Genomic DNA, 16,421 nt, shown 5'->3' with positions numbered 1-16,421 from the left:
GGTTGGAAAAGATTTCTAAGAACATCAAGTCCAGCCATCAGCCCAGCGCCACTGTGCCTGCTAAGTCATGTCCCGAAGTGCCATGTCTACACGTGTTTTCTTCCCTTATACTCTTCAAAGGATGCTAATTCAAGAGATTAATCCAATCTAAGTGTATTCTCCTTTAGCCCAAAGATAAACAGGGTAGGCTTTGTGGAGACTTCTACCCATCGCCTGTAAACTCTTCAGCTTCAGTGCTGTGTACAGAGGTACCTGAGAGCAGAGCTGCCTAAGGGAGGAGAGACACCTTTGGCCTAGGCTGTCGTGAGTGCAGTGATTGTTACAAGCAGATAGCTTGCAGCTTGATAATTTTAGAGAAGGGTAGCTTTCACTCCTGAAACATCTTTAGAGATGGAGGGAGCTGCTCTAAGGCTGTTATACGAGGTTTTGACAGAGATCTTTGTGAAATAGCTGCTTAACAGCAGGAAGCTGGTGATGTGTGCTGTCTTTTACATTCTTGGGTTTGGGTTTGGTTTTTAAACTTCAAAGGCTGGACTCTTGAGGGTGTTTTGATGTTATTGCTGATCTGATTGTAAGTGGCCATCAGAAGGTACAGACTTGCTGCATCCTTTGTCCAGTATCACCTGCTCATCCTTTTTAGAGCCAGTTCTGGAAGCTAAATTAGCAAAAACCAGCGTACTTTTCATAACTTTTTTTGCCTGTTTGGTTCCTGGGACCAGCTGAACATGGAGGAAAAATGCTGAGAGCATCCATGGCTTAGATGCAGTGTCCAAAAACATTTGAAGAATGTAATGAGTAAAAGATGCAGCTTGGGCAAGGGGGATATTGCATTGGTTCTTGTGATTGAACTGAGCACTGCACTGAGTGCTCTTGCTTCTTGTAGCCCAGTAACAATAAAATTAATCTTTGTTAGCATTTAGAAGTCGAGTGATCAGGGTAAGCTTTTTACTGGCTTTAGTGTGTGTGGAATCATCAGAGGGTTTGTGCTAGCATGCTGTTTTAAGGCAAGATAAATTACTGAGGAGGTGCTTGTGAGTCCAGAAGAGATGTAAACTACAAACCTTCCTGTCCCCTGAAATGATGGGTCTGGTAGAGTACTCTGCATTGGGCACCCTTTCCTCTAGTTATTTTCAAGAAACGTTACCCTGAACTGTTGTTACTTTCTGACATTGCCTGCAATGAAATGTAAGGAAATTATATTAATATATTTTTATTAATATAAACGTTGTTTATATTTGGGGTTTAAAATTAATACTTGAAGGTAAACTTTCCATTTATCCCTTGCAGGTTCAGATTTATGAATTGGAGGAGCACAAGATAGAAACCTGGAGGGGTAAGAATATTTACTACTTGTTTGACAATTGAAAATGTTTTAATGATTTTCAGTATAGTGCATTTTTAATTAATCATACACTTAGCTTGTGTCTGTCTGCATATTTTTAACAAAAGCAGGAATGGTAAAAAAGCTTGTCCCTTGGCTCCTGCTGCTTATTTTTCTACCTGAAACAGTATATGGACTAGAGTTAACCGGGCTATCTACTACTTCACCACTTGTTCGTGATTAGCACCATCTTGCTCTTTAAGAAAGCAAAAAAAGAAATGGAGTAAGGCTGTAGAGTTGATGAGTATATGTGGGATGGAAATGTTTCTGAGCCAGGACACAGAATGAATAGATGATCCTATATATTGAGTAAACTGAGGGATGAGCAGCAAGCTATGTCTGGGCAAATCACAGGATGTGATGAGATTGATAGATTTTGCTGGGTGTGAACAGAAATGCTGGATGCAGGGAGGAAGTTCTAGAATTGTTGAATAGTTTGGGTTGGAAGGGACCTTAAAGGTCAGCTAGTTCCAACCCCCCTGCCATGGGCAGGGACACCTCCCACTAGATCAGGCTGCCCAAGGTCCCATCCAGCCTGGCCTTGAACACCTCAGCCACAGCTTCCCCAGGCAACCTGTTCCAGTGCCTCACCGCTCTCATAGTGAAGAAACGCCTCCTTATGTCTAGTTTAAATCTGCCCCTCTCCCGTTTATACCCATTGTCCCTCGTCCTATCACTCTATGCCTTTGTAAACAGTCCCTCACTAGCTTTCTTGTACACCCCCTTTGGGTTCTGGAAGGTCACTGTAAGATCTCCTCGGAGCCTTCTCTTCTCCAGGCTGAACAACCCCAACTCTCTCAGCCTGTCCTCATACAGGAAGTGGTCTAGCCCTCTGATCATCCTTGTAGCCACTTCTGGACCCATTCCAGCAGCTCCATATCCTTCTTCTATTGAGGATTCCTCAAGGGGAATAGAGGGTGAGAATCCCCTCCCTCTCACCCTGCTGGCCACACTTCTTTTGATGCAGCCCAGGACGCGGTTGGCGTTCTGGGCTGTGAGCATGCATTGGTGGCTCATGTTGAGCTTCTCATCAACCAGCACCACAAGTCGTTTTCTGCAGGGCTGCTCTCAATCACATCACCCCCCATCCTGTATTGAAACTGGGGATTGCCCTGGCCCCGGTGTAGGACCTTGCACTTGGCCTTGTTGAACCTCATGGGGTTTGCACAGGCTCACTTCTCCAGCCTGTCCCGGTCCCTCTGGATGACCTCCTGTCCTCCCAGTCTTTATGTCAGAATTAGACTATATGCCATGAAATAATACATACAATTACTCTGTGCAGCAGATGCTCTCAGGAAAGGAACTGGTGAGGAATGATTCACCGCTGCTGCGGTGACCCCTGGTGGTAATCAGTTCAGTCCCACTTTTGAAGCTTAAATCCTTTTCATGGTAATATAGAGGAATGTGCATGTGTGGTACCATATCTAAAGTAACGACACATATTGCTCTCTCTCCTCCGCTTAATTTTATACAAATGAATTAATAAAATGCCTTCATAAAAAGTAATGTTTTCATATGAGATGGTAATGGTCTTGTTTTTCTATACACAGAGCTTTATTTACAAGAGACATTTAAACCTTTAGTGAACATCTCCCCAGATGCAAGGTAGGATTTTGCTTTTCAGTCTGCGCAACTTGTAATAAACTAACTCCATCTTGACACTGAATTTAAGACTTTTTTATATATAAGAAACAATTTATATTGTAAGCTAGAGTACAATAATATGGACTGTCTTTTAATATATTCAAGAAGGCAAGTGAGATTTTTATTGCAAGTAAGGAGTTTTTTAATTATCCAAAGAAGGGAATGTGTAGTTCTTACATATAGACACATACGTGTATAGATACACATGTGTATATATATGCGTATATATATGTATATATATAACATTTGTTATACAACGTTTTGCCAATCCCCAGTGATCACTCAGTGAAATGATTAGATAATTTATTTTGCCTTGATTGAATATATGCATTTATCCATAAAATCCTCTTCCTAAAAAATGTTGTAGAAGTTTGGGATTGAGATGCATTAAGGGCAAGAATACTGTGTTTTTCACTGTTTTGTCTGTCTCTGAACAGAAATACTCATTCTGTGAGCACGGTACTCACTGGAAAAACAGTTAATACTTGTGCAGAAATATTTCTGCCATTCTTTCTACTTCAACATGTCACTTTCCATCACATTTTCTTAGTGGTTTTAGATGCTCATGAGTGGTAATTGTTGTTTTAGCAGCTGCAAAAATAGTTAGAGATCCCTTAAGTTCTGTTTTCTATAACATTAAAGATAATGGACTCGATTAAAGATTAAAGATAATAACATTTAACTTTAATAACATTTAACTTTAATAACATTTAACTTTAATAACATTAAAGATAATGGACTCGATGATCCAGTGGGTCTCTTCCAACCTGGTTATTCTGTGATTCTGTGATTCTGTGATAATACAAATAATTACTCATGGTATGTACTTTATGAGTGCTTGCAAATATGTGTATATATCATTTAACATAACTCATGTCAGCTAGAATTCATTTAAAAGAACAACCTTTTTCTCCTCAGCCTTTTTGATGCTGTATATTCATTGATCAAAAACAAAATCCACAGATTGCCAGTTATAGATCCTGTCAGTGGAAATGCACTTTATATACTTACCCATAAAAGAATCCTCAAGTTCCTCCAGCTTTTTGTAAGTATTTGAAGATATACTTTGCTTAAATGATCCTCCCCGCTCCCAGTAGATATCCTTAAGTAATTTAAGTCTTAGTACAGAAACTTCCTGGTAAACTTCCATATTCATTGTGCCAGTGCATTTTTTTTTTTTTAATAATAGAGAAATTAAAGCTCGATGTAGGACCTGTATGTTACCTTTACTTTGGTTTAGTCATTTAAAGGACATCTCTTGGCTACTTGAGTAGCTTGCTGTCCTTTCTGGAAGATCTCTGCTTCAGGAGTTTGTTTACATGAAGGGGAAATTTAATTGTCTCCTAGAAACAAGATTATCATTTCTCACTGTAGCTTATGTCAGTCAGAGGAATGAACAGGACTCCAAATAAAGCAACAAGAGATCAAAATAAGCACTTGGCATATAGTATGTTTTCCTGTCATCTTTCTCCAGTTTTAGTGGGAATGTCATAGCTTAGGATCGAAAGGTTTTAGTGACGGGTTACTACAAAAATAAATAAATGAGGAATAAAAAACCTTAGTGACGTAGTCTTAATTTAGATCTTCTTTGGACAGAAGTAATGCTTCTAGATCCGAGCAGGTTTTGCTTTGCTTTAATCTAGTAGCAGATTACTGTAACAATCTGCAACAATCATTTGGAGTTTGCAAGTGGATGAGTGAATACACATTTCCTAAGGTAGAGACCAATCATATGGAAACAAGGTAGGGGCAAGAAGCTGCACCATAGATACACTCATTCTGACTTTCTTAGATGTCAGAGATGCCAAAGCCTGCCTTTATGAAGAAAAATCTGGATGAACTTGGAATAGGAACTTACCACAACATTGCCTTCATACATCCAGACACTCCTATCATTAAAGCCTTGAATATATTTGTAGAGAGAAGGATATCGGCATTACCTGTTGTGGATGAGTCAGGTGAGTGTTGGGGCTTCTGTTTACAAAATGGTGGTAAAATAAATAATGCAGAACCCTGGTTTGATGTTGGGGGAGTGGAGAGAGAGCAGAAGAAATTTGAAAAAAAAACACTTTAAAAACAAAGGTGGGGGGAGAAGGGGAATATAAAGAAACATTTATTCCAGATGTAGGTTGGTAGGCTTAGAACTTAATGATTTTGTAGTTTGGGTGTTTTTCTGTCTTTCCTTCTTGGCCTGTCTCTTTTCTTTCTGTGTAATTGTAAGAAAACAAATGAAAGCAGAAGTAAGAAAAGAAAGCAGAAGTAAGAAAACTAATTTTGTATTTTAAGCACTTTTATTTTATTCAATTTTTTTTTCTGTTTTAGGAAAAGTTGTAGATATTTATTCCAAATTTGATGTAATAGTAAGTATATCTCTTCTATTCAATATTTTATATGCAGGAAGCATTTGCAAATTAATTTATTATGTAAGTTTTTGGCTATTTTGTTCCATAGACTTTAGTTAACAAACTGAATAGAACAGATTTAATTCAGCCTGCACAGCCCCCTTTTTTATTATTGTTTTTTATTTAGGCTGTCTTTCAAAATCCTGCTTGCACACAGGCATCTACTGCTCTGGATGTTACCCAATATTAGATCTGGCTGTACTCTTACAAAAAAGAGGGCATTGGCTTTTTATGTTTGCTTCTGGTTTTGAGATAAGATTTTTCCCAGCCGCTGCCATTCCATGGCTTGTTTTCAAAGACAATTCAGTTTTCTCCATGCAGTCTGGCTACGTTGTACAACTTGACCTTCTCAGCGAGTTAAAACTACTTGGCGCGTTGGTTTGTGTGAGTCTCTGACTCCAGTGTATTTCATCTGCATTTTTTCTGGTTTAGCTCTAATTCAGGCCACTGTTTCTGGTTTTTCCTCTTGGAGCCTTGGAGAGCAAGGAGTCTTCTATTCTTGTGGTTGGCAGAAATGAAACAAGGGGGGTTTTTATCCCTGTCTCCTCCCACCTGTATACATCTGCCAATTAGTTCTAATTAGAACTACTGATAGCCACACCATTTTTTTAGAGATTTAAATGCCCAGGTTGCTTATTTCAGCAGCCTGCTAGTGCTAATGAAGAATCCAGATGTCTGAAACACTGCTTTCAGAAATACGGAGAACGGTCCCAAATGGAAATGCTTGAAGCTTATAAATATCTCTGGCTGCAAGCAGTGCTTTTAATACTGAAAATTTCACAATGTCCCTGTTCTTGTCTGTCTTTTTTGGACATTTGTCTTTTTTTCTTTCTTTGGGATTTTCTACGGTAATATCCTGTTCTGCCATAAAAGCTGGTCAGGGAATAGGTGGTAGCTGTAGTAAGTGTGATCGAGCATCAAGGACAGTGAAATTTCACAGTTGGAGAGGTCAGTGTTTCTGTTTATTTTGTAACTGCATTAGACTGAGGCAGGACAGGTTTCCGTTATTTCCCATTTTTTTTTAAGAAAGGCACCAAAATGAAGAGGGTTCCTTATGCTTTTTACTTCTTTTCTCATATTAAGTGATAGGGCAACAACATTATAGGATTTTTAGAGATGCTGGATCGTTTCTTTGGCAAAATTATGTATTGAGATCAGGAAAAAAACCAACCAAACAAAACACCACGAAGGTGTTTGCTCCCAGCTTGTAACTGGGAAAGAGTCAGGGCGTGGTTTGATTATTTGATATTTTCCTCATGTGTACTAGTTTGCTTATTAAATGGCAGGGGATGGGAGAGATCCTGTTCTTAAAAGATAAATGCCTCTGAAGCTTCCAGTTTTTTCATCAGTCTGCTTTAAACTGATCTTCAGTCTTTAAAAGAAGAAAATAAAATCTGAAATGTATAATCCGATCTTCCAGTAAACACAGAATTTGCAAGATTCATCTGGTGACATTTAACATTAAACCATGTGGCTAATACGCTTAGTTAAATCAGTGTTTTAAGCTCTGCCTGCGTACTGCTGGCTCAGTTGATAGATTTCTTTCATTTTAATAGAGTCCTGAATTCATTTTCAGGTTCTTGATGGGAGCAACCTGAGAACAGTGTATTAGTATAGAAGTAGCTTTAAGTCACCCTAGTTATGGTGTGTAGGGTGACTTCAATTTGCACAGGCTTTATGTTCTCCTAACGTTCTCATTAGGAATTAGCCAAATTACTTAATTAAAACTGCTTGTATGTTCATGTTCATCTCAAACCTATCTTGTCACGTTAGGTGTAATTCAATCCAAAAACTTGACCACAGTATGTTCTAGCCAAAAACTAATTTCATTTTATTGCTTGGTCCACTGTTTTCGTTTTAAAGGTCTTTGTTCTTCCTTCAGTACACAAATCAATAGGCCAGGATGTGCCAGCGCTATCAAAATATCGCTATGGTCTCATCTACAAAGAAAGTTTTTGCTGGTCTGAGTGAAGTCCTCTTGCTACAGTCTTGGATCTGTTCTTGAAATGAAAGTTAAGAATGTCAGCTTTCAGACTCTTCTAATCTTCTTGCTTTTACTGGTGGCTATTGGTTTTTTTTAAATGAAAACACAAGTGCGCGCACACACACATTATTGTCAAATGGCAGTGCTAACACAGTCCAGGAGAGGGAGTTTGAGCCCACAAATAAGACAGGTGAAGAAAACCTTTAATTTGCTCTGTACTTAGATGTCCGCTAAGGTCTGCTTCCTGGGTGGTGTTCAGAGCAGTTGGTGTCCTCCCCATACTATGAAAAAGAAACAAAAAAAATGGATATTCTTAAAGTATATTCTGTATATTCCGAAGTCTGTACAGCTTGATCTTTGCGTTTTCTACTCACGGCAAAAGCAGGATGAGTGACATCCAGCCAAATAGCAGACAGCAAAGGAAGGAGATTTCCATTGGCCCAATGCATATGACAAAACAGTTTTATCATTTAACCCAGTCAGTCATATGGTGTTTAACATAACTGCATGGTTGACAGTTCTCAAAAAACGATGATCATCTGCTTTAATACGTGACTTAGAATGGACTCAATGTACACCAGAAATACGTATCTGCTTGATGCTGAAGAGTACTTTATTGCAAAGTACTGAGATGTTTTATTGACTTGGGTTTGTTTGGTTTTTTTCCCAGAATCTTGCTGCTGAAAAAACATATAATAACCTAGATATCACAGTGACGCAAGCCCTACAGCACCGTTCTCAGTATTTTGAAGGTGTTGTGAAGTGTAGTATGCTGGAAACACTGGAGACCATTGTGGATAGAATAGTGAAGGCTGAGGTGAGTTCACTTTTTATTTGCCCCTTCACTGTAAGTTAAAAATTGTATTACCCAACAAATAAACAGTACAAATTTAGCCTTTCTAAGTTCTTTTGGTAACTTGGTGAAAGTATTTTTTCATAACTACCTGTGTTAGGTGTCAGGTTTTAGCTTATAGATGCTTATAGGGATGTGCAAATACTGTACAGTACATCTGTAATAATACTCTGTTATAGAATCTTAGAATAGAGCTACAGAATCGCTCAGGTTGGAAAAGATCTTTAAGATCGTCAAGTCCAACCATAAATCTTAACACTGCCAAGCCACGACTAAGCCATGTCCCTAAGCACATCTACGCGTCTTTTAAATACCTACAGGGATAGTGACTCAAATTGTGTTTCTGTTTTATGCATTAACTGAAAAGAATGCAAAACTTTTTTGAAAGAATCAAGTTTCTTCCAAGCCTGCCGTAAGTTTTACAAATAAATAATTCTTTAAACTCCATCTTATAGCTAGGTCAATTGGCTTATTGTTCAGGAAATGTAATGATTATAATTAGTTAATGCATATAGAGACCTGCACTACTCTTGTACAAATACTGTGTAACGGGGCCAGAAAATAAATTCTTGTGAATAAGCCCTCACTAGTTGCCCTTGTAAATGATTTATCTGTGTACTTTCCATTCTTTGGTGTTGTTTATCCTGTTTGTTAGTACTGGGAACTTTCTTACACAGGGAGGTGAATGAGCGTGTAGCTCTTCCTCCCCTGTTACACCTCTCTGCAGAAGAAAATTAGTATTAACAGTTTCAGTTCTCTCTGAGGTGTGATCACCTCCATTTACATATTTTGACTTCTTCAGTTATGAGATTTTTTCTTTCATCTTCAGGGCTATAACCATGCATGTGCTTCATACAGGTCCTTCATATGAGTAAAACTTCCACTTAGAGTTTCCCTTAGAAACTCCATTAGGCAATTTTTACTTGCAACTTTCGGTTTGAGCTTCTTCCAGAAGTGGAATAATTTTAGCATTGCTGATACACAGATTTCAGATTTGGATAATTTTATTACTGTCTTTAGAAGCTTTAGACATTTGGGTTTTAAGAACAACTCCTGCCCTTTCGTTCAGTCTAAACATAGATTATATGTAAAAATGAGTCAGTCAAAACTACAAGCAATTTTAGCTGCCAGACAAGCACTTGGTCTTACTGGAAATGAAATAATTACATTGTCAATTTTTCTTGAATTCATTACATTGATAGAAAAAAAAAATTATTAAATATGTTCATATACAAAAACTAATAAACCCAACTAAAATATCGCCAATCTAGTTTCCTCAAAAAAAAGATACAAAAATATTGCGCTCTCTTCCCCGTTCCCCTTATCTTTTCTGCCTGTTTCAGCGGGTATGACTGTTCAAATAATTCAGAACTCCTCTTTTCTTGTATCTGACTAGCAATGAAGAGGTGATTGACCTCAACCATAAATTAACGTGTCTATTAAATCAAGACTGATGCAGCTTTCTTGCTTTAACCTCTGATGAGAAAAATTCATTTTCTTCACCCTTATATCTGATTATTTGAGCTTAAAATAGTGAAGAGTGAGAGTTCACTTGTGTAAAAAAGTAAATACATAGTAGGCTCTCAACTTTTAACAACCAACCTTTTTCGAATCATAGAATAACCAGGTTGGAAGAGACCCACCGGATCATCGAGTCCAACTATTCCTATCAAACACTGAACCATGCCCCTTAGCACCTCGTCCACCCGTGCCTTAAACACCTCCAGGGAAGGTGACTCAACCACCTCCCTGGGCAGCCTGTTCCAGTGCCCAATGACCCTTTCTGTGAAAAATTTTTTCCTAATGTCCAGCCTAAATCTCCCCTGGTGGAGCTTGAGGCCATTCCCTCTTGTCCTGTCCCCCGTCATCGCTTACTTATGAGCCGGTTCAGCATGACGTTTAGGTTATACAACTCTGTGCCCAGTGGCCATCGACTCTGGTGCTAGGACTGACATTAGGACACTCTTGGTTCTGCAGTGACCTTTCATTCTGCAGTGGCCTGCAGTGGCCCACTCTGGCCAATGAGCCCCAGGAGATAGGAAAATCCACCTACTTTCCCCACAGGTAGGACAAAACTTTTGTAGTATAAAACGTTTCCCAGGGTAGACGTGTAATGATAAAATATTAATTTAAGAATACAGCCTTACTGTTGATAAATCTTTCTTCCAAGCTGTGTCCTTGTGTTTATTAACTCTACATTGAGCTTGCAGAGATAAGTTGAAGCTGTCTTTATGCAAAATGAGGATTTAAAAACCAATCTGGCAACTTGGTTTCAATTGTGTAGTCATGTGAGAAAAATCAAGTTGAAACCAACTTGGACATTTAAAGATACAAGAAGTTTTAGTGCTGTGCCAGTCTGAGAAAGTGTATTTCAGAAGGAAGCCTCATTTTATTGTTGTATCTTGTTTTCTTGAGCTCCCAGGCTCAGTTAGGCAGAGCCTGTAAGTTGAGGAAAAATGTTAGATGGGAGTGGCACCTTTTGAGACCATATGTATTTTGAAGACCTAGAACTTAGCTTAGCTGTCACTTCAAATCTTTTTGTGTGGCCATGTCAGATAACTGTGTGCTTTTTAAACATGCACTAGTTTTTATTTATATAGGGTAAGGATGTTTGTGTGACCAGTAGGTCGGGGGAGCTGATTTCCCTCTCTACTCTGCTCTCATGAGACCCCACCTGGGGTCCTGCATTCAGTTCTAGAGTTCTCAGCACAGGAAGGACATGGATCTGATAGAATGAGTCCAGAGGAGGCCATGAAGCTGATCCAAGGGCTGAAACACCTCCCATATGAGAACAAGTTGGAAGAGTTGGGGGTGTTCAGCTCGGAGAAGAGAAGGCTCTAGGGAGATCTTACAGTAGCTTTCCCATACTTCAAGGGGGCTACAGGAAAGTTGGGAAGGGACTCTTTATCAGGGAGTGCAGGGATAGGAAAAATGGTTTTAGGCTGAAAGGGAGGAGATATAGATGCAATATTAGGAAGAAATTTTTTACTGTGAGGAAGAAATTCTTTACAATGAGGGTGGTGAGGTAGGGGCACAGGTTGTCCAAATAAGTTGTGGATGCCCCATCCTTGGAGGTGTTCAAGGCCAGGTTGGATGAGGCATTGAGTGGCCTGATCCAGTGAAAGGTGTCCCTGGCCATGGCAGAGGGATTAGAACTGAGTGGTCTTTAAGGTCCCTTCCAACCCAAACCATTCTGTGGTTGGTATTGCTGATATCTTGAACAATTCTTTTTCCTACTTGTCTTCATCCTGCATTACTTCAAGCAAAAAAATTCTTAATCAGGGAAATATCTCAAAATATTTTCCCTGCTTTTGCAGGTTCATCGTTTGGTGGTAGTGAATGAAGCGGATAGCATTGTGGGTATCATCTCCCTTTCTGACATTCTACAAGCTTTGGTACTCACACCAGCAGGTAGGGATGTTGCTTTCTGACCTTTGCTATAAGTCATTGGTAGTGCATGTGCCTTGCAGGTTTTAATTTATTTGACAATAACAGACTTTTGATTTTCAGCTTGTTTAACTGTTTGACCACAGTTCTTAAATACACCATTCATTTATCCTCAGGAAAAAGCTGCCAAAGTATTAACTGTCAGTCTTATGTTCACTGAGTGATGTGTGCAGAAGCTTCATGAACGTCATTGCTGTTCATGTATCTTTTTTAGGGGGGAAAAAAAAAAAAGTCTCAGAAGTTTTAACAGGAAAACCAGGATGAGGTTGATTGTTGCCTGTACAGACAGCATGTACAACAGGGTGTCTTCCCCACCCTCCTCAATTTCTGTAGTCTGGCAAGGTGCGGGTGCAGCCCTGCTTTCCACTAGCTCTGCAAAACCTCGTCCCCACATTCCTGCCTTTGTCCAGCTATCGTGTGAGGTTTGGTTGGCACAACTATGGCAGAGACAGCACCCCAGTCACAAGAATGATTCCAGTAGAAATCTCTAGTCTATCAATAAATACCATCAGGTTCCTTTTAACAGGAGTATCCAACACAAAGTTTATTTCTGCTACTTTATGGTGCTGTTACTTACCTGCTTTATGTTCTTAATTGAAGCTTTACTCTGACCACATAAATTACTTCAGTGTCACAAGAATTAAAGCAAAGCCCCCTTCTGCATTGTGAGGAAGAAAAAAAAATTGTCTTGAGGATTACAATTTTGCCTCAAAAAGATATCAGACTAAGCAAACAGAGCTGGATACATCCTTCAAAAAGAAAGTCTAAATATAACCTTAAAAGGGGATCTCTGACTTGCACTGATAGGTAAAAATAATATAAAAGTCTCTCCACTGTAGATTTAAAGGTTATGTAGCTTTTTAAAATAGTAATAGTTCTTCTCAGAAAAGAGGTAATCAGTGATGCTTTTGGAGGTACTATATCAGTGCATGGTAGTTCCTTTTAGTGACCTGGAAGAGCAAGTAACCCTGCTCTCAGAGTGCATGAGTGTGAGAAATCAGGCCTGCGTCAGATGGACTCGTTGTCTGGAAGGAGAACTGAGGGGTACGTGTCCCTCCTTAGATAGAGATGTACAGAGCAGGTCATTTACCGCATGCCTGGAGGTTAGAAGGATCCAAGGTTTAGACAGAAAAGATAGATCTGAAAAGTGACAAACCACGAGTTTTGTTAGACTGGAATTACATAGACACTTAAGGGTGCAACTCTGCGCTGATATAATAGTGCTCTCATTAAAAAGGGTAATTCCTGCTCCCGTACTCTGGGCCGTGTCCTTCTGGCATTCGGCGGCACCCACACTCATGAGATCTCTCTGTGAGCTCTAACAAATCAATCTAACAGGAAACTGAGCCAGCAAAAAAAACTGCAGAGTTTTGTCAGCTTGGCACACTAAACTGGCTCAGAGCAGAGTCTCGTACTGATGCAGAAGTCAGAGCAGCAGAGAAGGCACAATTATGCCACTGGAAGAGATGAGGTGTGGGAAGGCATTGTTGGGGAGCAGTTAGGTGTTAGATTACAGTTCTGCAGGGAACAGCCCCATGTTAGATAGGGATTTGTCTCGTGAAGTGAGAATGTCTGCAATGTGGATCTAGTTTGTAGAGTTCAGAGTGATTTACCTCTTAACGTAGATGCATAAGAACAGCCAGATAAATCATGCTCTAAAAGTGTTCATTTCTCTTCACAGACTAGAAAGGAAAATTTATTGACTGGGAGGAATTAAGACCAGCCTACATTAGGGGAAAAAGTGTCGGTTGTGATGAGAAAACTGGATCTGTTTAATGAATTTTCCAGTGTTTGATTATACACTACCAATGGTAACTCCAGGTTGCTGGCAAGAGATTCTTGCTCTCCAGAGTTGGATGCCGAAGCCAAACTCACCACAGGGTTTGGTTGTTGCCCAGCATGTGGCTAGTTTGAGTACTTGGAGAAGGAGGCAAGGTGCTTTACAGTCCTGCTGAACAGGTCTCTCGGATCCCTGCTGTGAGCAAAATCTGCCTCTGAGCCAGGAAAAACATGTAGTTAAAGTGAATTCTTAGATAGTTTATTTTCTTGCAGGACTTCAGTTTTTGAAGCTATTATGATGACTCGGTTTGGGTTCAAAGCTGATGGATTAAGGTGGGGTGGCTTTTAGTAGGGTTTGGTTTTTAAATAAGTTTTTGCACTAGGGAGAATCTTCAAAGCTACTTCTGGTAACTTCCCAGAAGAGTTACTTAAGCTGCCTGGCCAATGGAATTAGAGGCAGTAATGGTCTCATGGCCTTCCTCACTCTGTGTACACATTAGCCTTTAGCAATGCTGCAGTGTATTTTTTATAAATGGTATCCAGTAACAAGATTCTGATAACGTGATCAGACAAAGTTACAGCATTCAGAATGAGCCATGCTTTTCCAGAAGCCGAGTGCTACATGCCTAAAGAAATCACACGTGCTTTCCTCTTCTGTCAACAGGTGCCAAGCAAAAGGAGAACGAAAGTGAATGACTGCTGTGAATGTATACGTGTTTGTAGGAGAACTTGAACACAGTTTCTGGGTCAAGGTTGTCTCAAGAACAGTGACTGCAATAGAACAGAGCAGGATGGCTGGGAAATGTGTATTGGGACTGTGATGGATGATGAGTCTATTCCACCCAGTGATGTCGCGAAAAAAAAAAAAAAAAAGCAGCATGACAAAAGCTTATGTTAAAATGTAGGCTTGTATTTCAAAACGTCTTCAAAACATTTTGCTGGAAGACTTCACACGATGTCCTTCATTAAAATGCACTGTATTCCGAAATTTCTTCATTTTGTATTTGACAGAAGTCACTGGTCAGCAATGGATATACGTGACATAAGGCAAGTGTATGGCATATTCATATCATAGTGCCTTATGTCAGACTACAGCAATATGTCATCACTGTTGCCCATCACTGTCAAAGGAAGTATTGTGCTAAACGAGACGCTGTATCTGAATGTGAAAGTCTTTAAACAGAAAACCAAATCAGTTTCAGTTCTCATTAGATTTGTCATAAAAGCTGTAATTTGAATATCGGTAGACTTCTTTAAAACTTTAATGACAGTTTTGTGTTCAATGTTGCATTCTGAACTGAGATGTAAAACGAGACTGATTTTAAAAACAGCTTTATTTATTTTTACTTTCATGACAATTTTTTACACATCCTTGGTGGATAGCTAAAATTTCACCATATCCATTAATAAACTGTTGATTGTTATACAAACCAGTGGTAGATTTGCTCATTATTTAAAACTTCAGAGTTGGAGAAGCTGTGTGGCCTGTTGATCAGTCCACGTTACTTGAGCTGAAGATTCCAGAAGCATGGATCAAAACTGCTCTGTACTGTAACACACAGGCACCGTGGAAGAAACAAGGTGACAGAGAACAATATTTTCATCTGTATTAAAGTGCAAACCAGCTTTTGTACAACAGAACTGCAACTTTTTATTGTATGTGATTTGTACAGCAGTGGAGGAGTGAGGAAAGCTGTGGAGTATTCGCTTATGTAAATGTACTGTAAAGGTTGGAGATGAGACTTTTCTAATTGTAGATTCTCGTAGATGTAAGAAATTAAACCCTACAACATCAGTTTGCTTTTAGCAGTTCTTGCCAAGGTCTTTTGCGTGCATAAATGTAGGTGCATTTTGATTAGTGCGAACTAGGTACCGAAATACTCTTATTTTCCTTCAGCATTAAAGTTGGCAAATGTGAATGGATTAAAGCAGGCAGCACTTCTTACTGTGTTTCCAGCCTGGATACTGTACTGGAATAATGGCAGTAAATTGATCTGAGTTTTTTCCATTTATAAACGCTGGTGTGAAAGGTTATCAGTTTTTAATTTGCTTATGAAATGTGCGGGGTTTAATAGTAATGAAAAAGTTATTCTTCAGAACTTTTCCACTTTCCCTAAGAATTTAAATTTTGAACTGAATGTGTGAAAATTGTTTTCTTGCTGGCATCCCTCATATATGAAAGTCAGCACAAGCACATTCTTCAGCCCTGCATGCAGGGGATGTTCGAAGATGATGAAGTGTTGTGCCAATGATACTCTTTACATATATATATATATACACACACACACACACATATATATACACACACACTCTCTTTATTTTTTAGCACTAAGTTGTTTGGCCCTGTTCCCTGCAGACAGCTTTGGGTCTGTCTGCATAAATTAGTATGCAGAGTGCCAGAATGAATTTGCAGTTTTTGAACAGCCGTGTACAGCCTTTCTATTTTAACATTATTCCAAGTGCTGTTGACGTGTTCTGGACGCAGGACTAGCAAGATTACAGAAAGCAGCCTCCTCAGTGATACAAAACTGCATTTAGAGAATTCCCACCCTTACATTCTCAATTCAGATCTGAATTTGCGAGAAGCAGAGTTGCAGTGTAACTCCACAAGCCTGGATAAACAGCAGTGTTGTCAGAAAGGCACTCTGTACTGGCAGAGGTACCGCTGCTGATGCCATAAACAAACCTAAAGCAATCACATCACTTTTAATACAGATCAGTTTACTACAGAGCTAGAAAAATGCTTGTTCCAGTGTAAGGGAAAGCCAGGAATAAATAAATGAGGGTAGAGAGGAAGGGTGACTCAGCAGCAGTGCCGCATGTACTAGATTAAAGCAACAGTGCAACTAAAGCTGTGATCTAGGATTCTTCATGGGGCTTGTGAAAGGCCTCGGCCACAGAAAAGGATTAATAAAATGCCATTAAACTCAA

At 39.4% G+C, this 16,421-nt stretch overlaps 1 protein-coding gene across 3 annotated transcripts in view; it reads left to right on the top strand.

The window, feature by feature from the left end:
- PRKAG2 (protein kinase AMP-activated non-catalytic subunit gamma 2) overlaps positions 1-16,421 on the top strand; it is a 231,568-nt gene extending 215,147 nt beyond the window's left edge. For all 3 annotated transcript variants that reach the window (XM_069859281.1, XM_069859283.1, XM_069859282.1), the window contains 8 exons: positions 1,288-1,333; positions 2,932-2,986; positions 3,944-4,070; positions 4,818-4,983; positions 5,348-5,385; positions 8,082-8,228; positions 11,582-11,675; positions 14,155-16,421. In XM_069859281.1, the coding sequence (XP_069715382.1) occupies positions 1,288-1,333; positions 2,932-2,986; positions 3,944-4,070; positions 4,818-4,983; positions 5,348-5,385; positions 8,082-8,228; positions 11,582-11,675; positions 14,155-14,186 (705 nt within the window). In that variant the 3' untranslated portion in view covers positions 14,187-16,421. The remainder of the gene's footprint in view (positions 1-1,287; positions 1,334-2,931; positions 2,987-3,943; positions 4,071-4,817; positions 4,984-5,347; positions 5,386-8,081; positions 8,229-11,581; positions 11,676-14,154) is intronic.

The sequence above is a fragment of the Phaenicophaeus curvirostris genome, chromosome 6 (assembly GCF_032191515.1).
Source record: "Phaenicophaeus curvirostris isolate KB17595 chromosome 6, BPBGC_Pcur_1.0, whole genome shotgun sequence".
NCBI classification, from domain to species: domain Eukaryota; kingdom Metazoa; phylum Chordata; class Aves; order Cuculiformes; family Cuculidae; genus Phaenicophaeus; species Phaenicophaeus curvirostris.
This window is presented reverse-complemented; position numbering and strand designations above follow the sequence as displayed.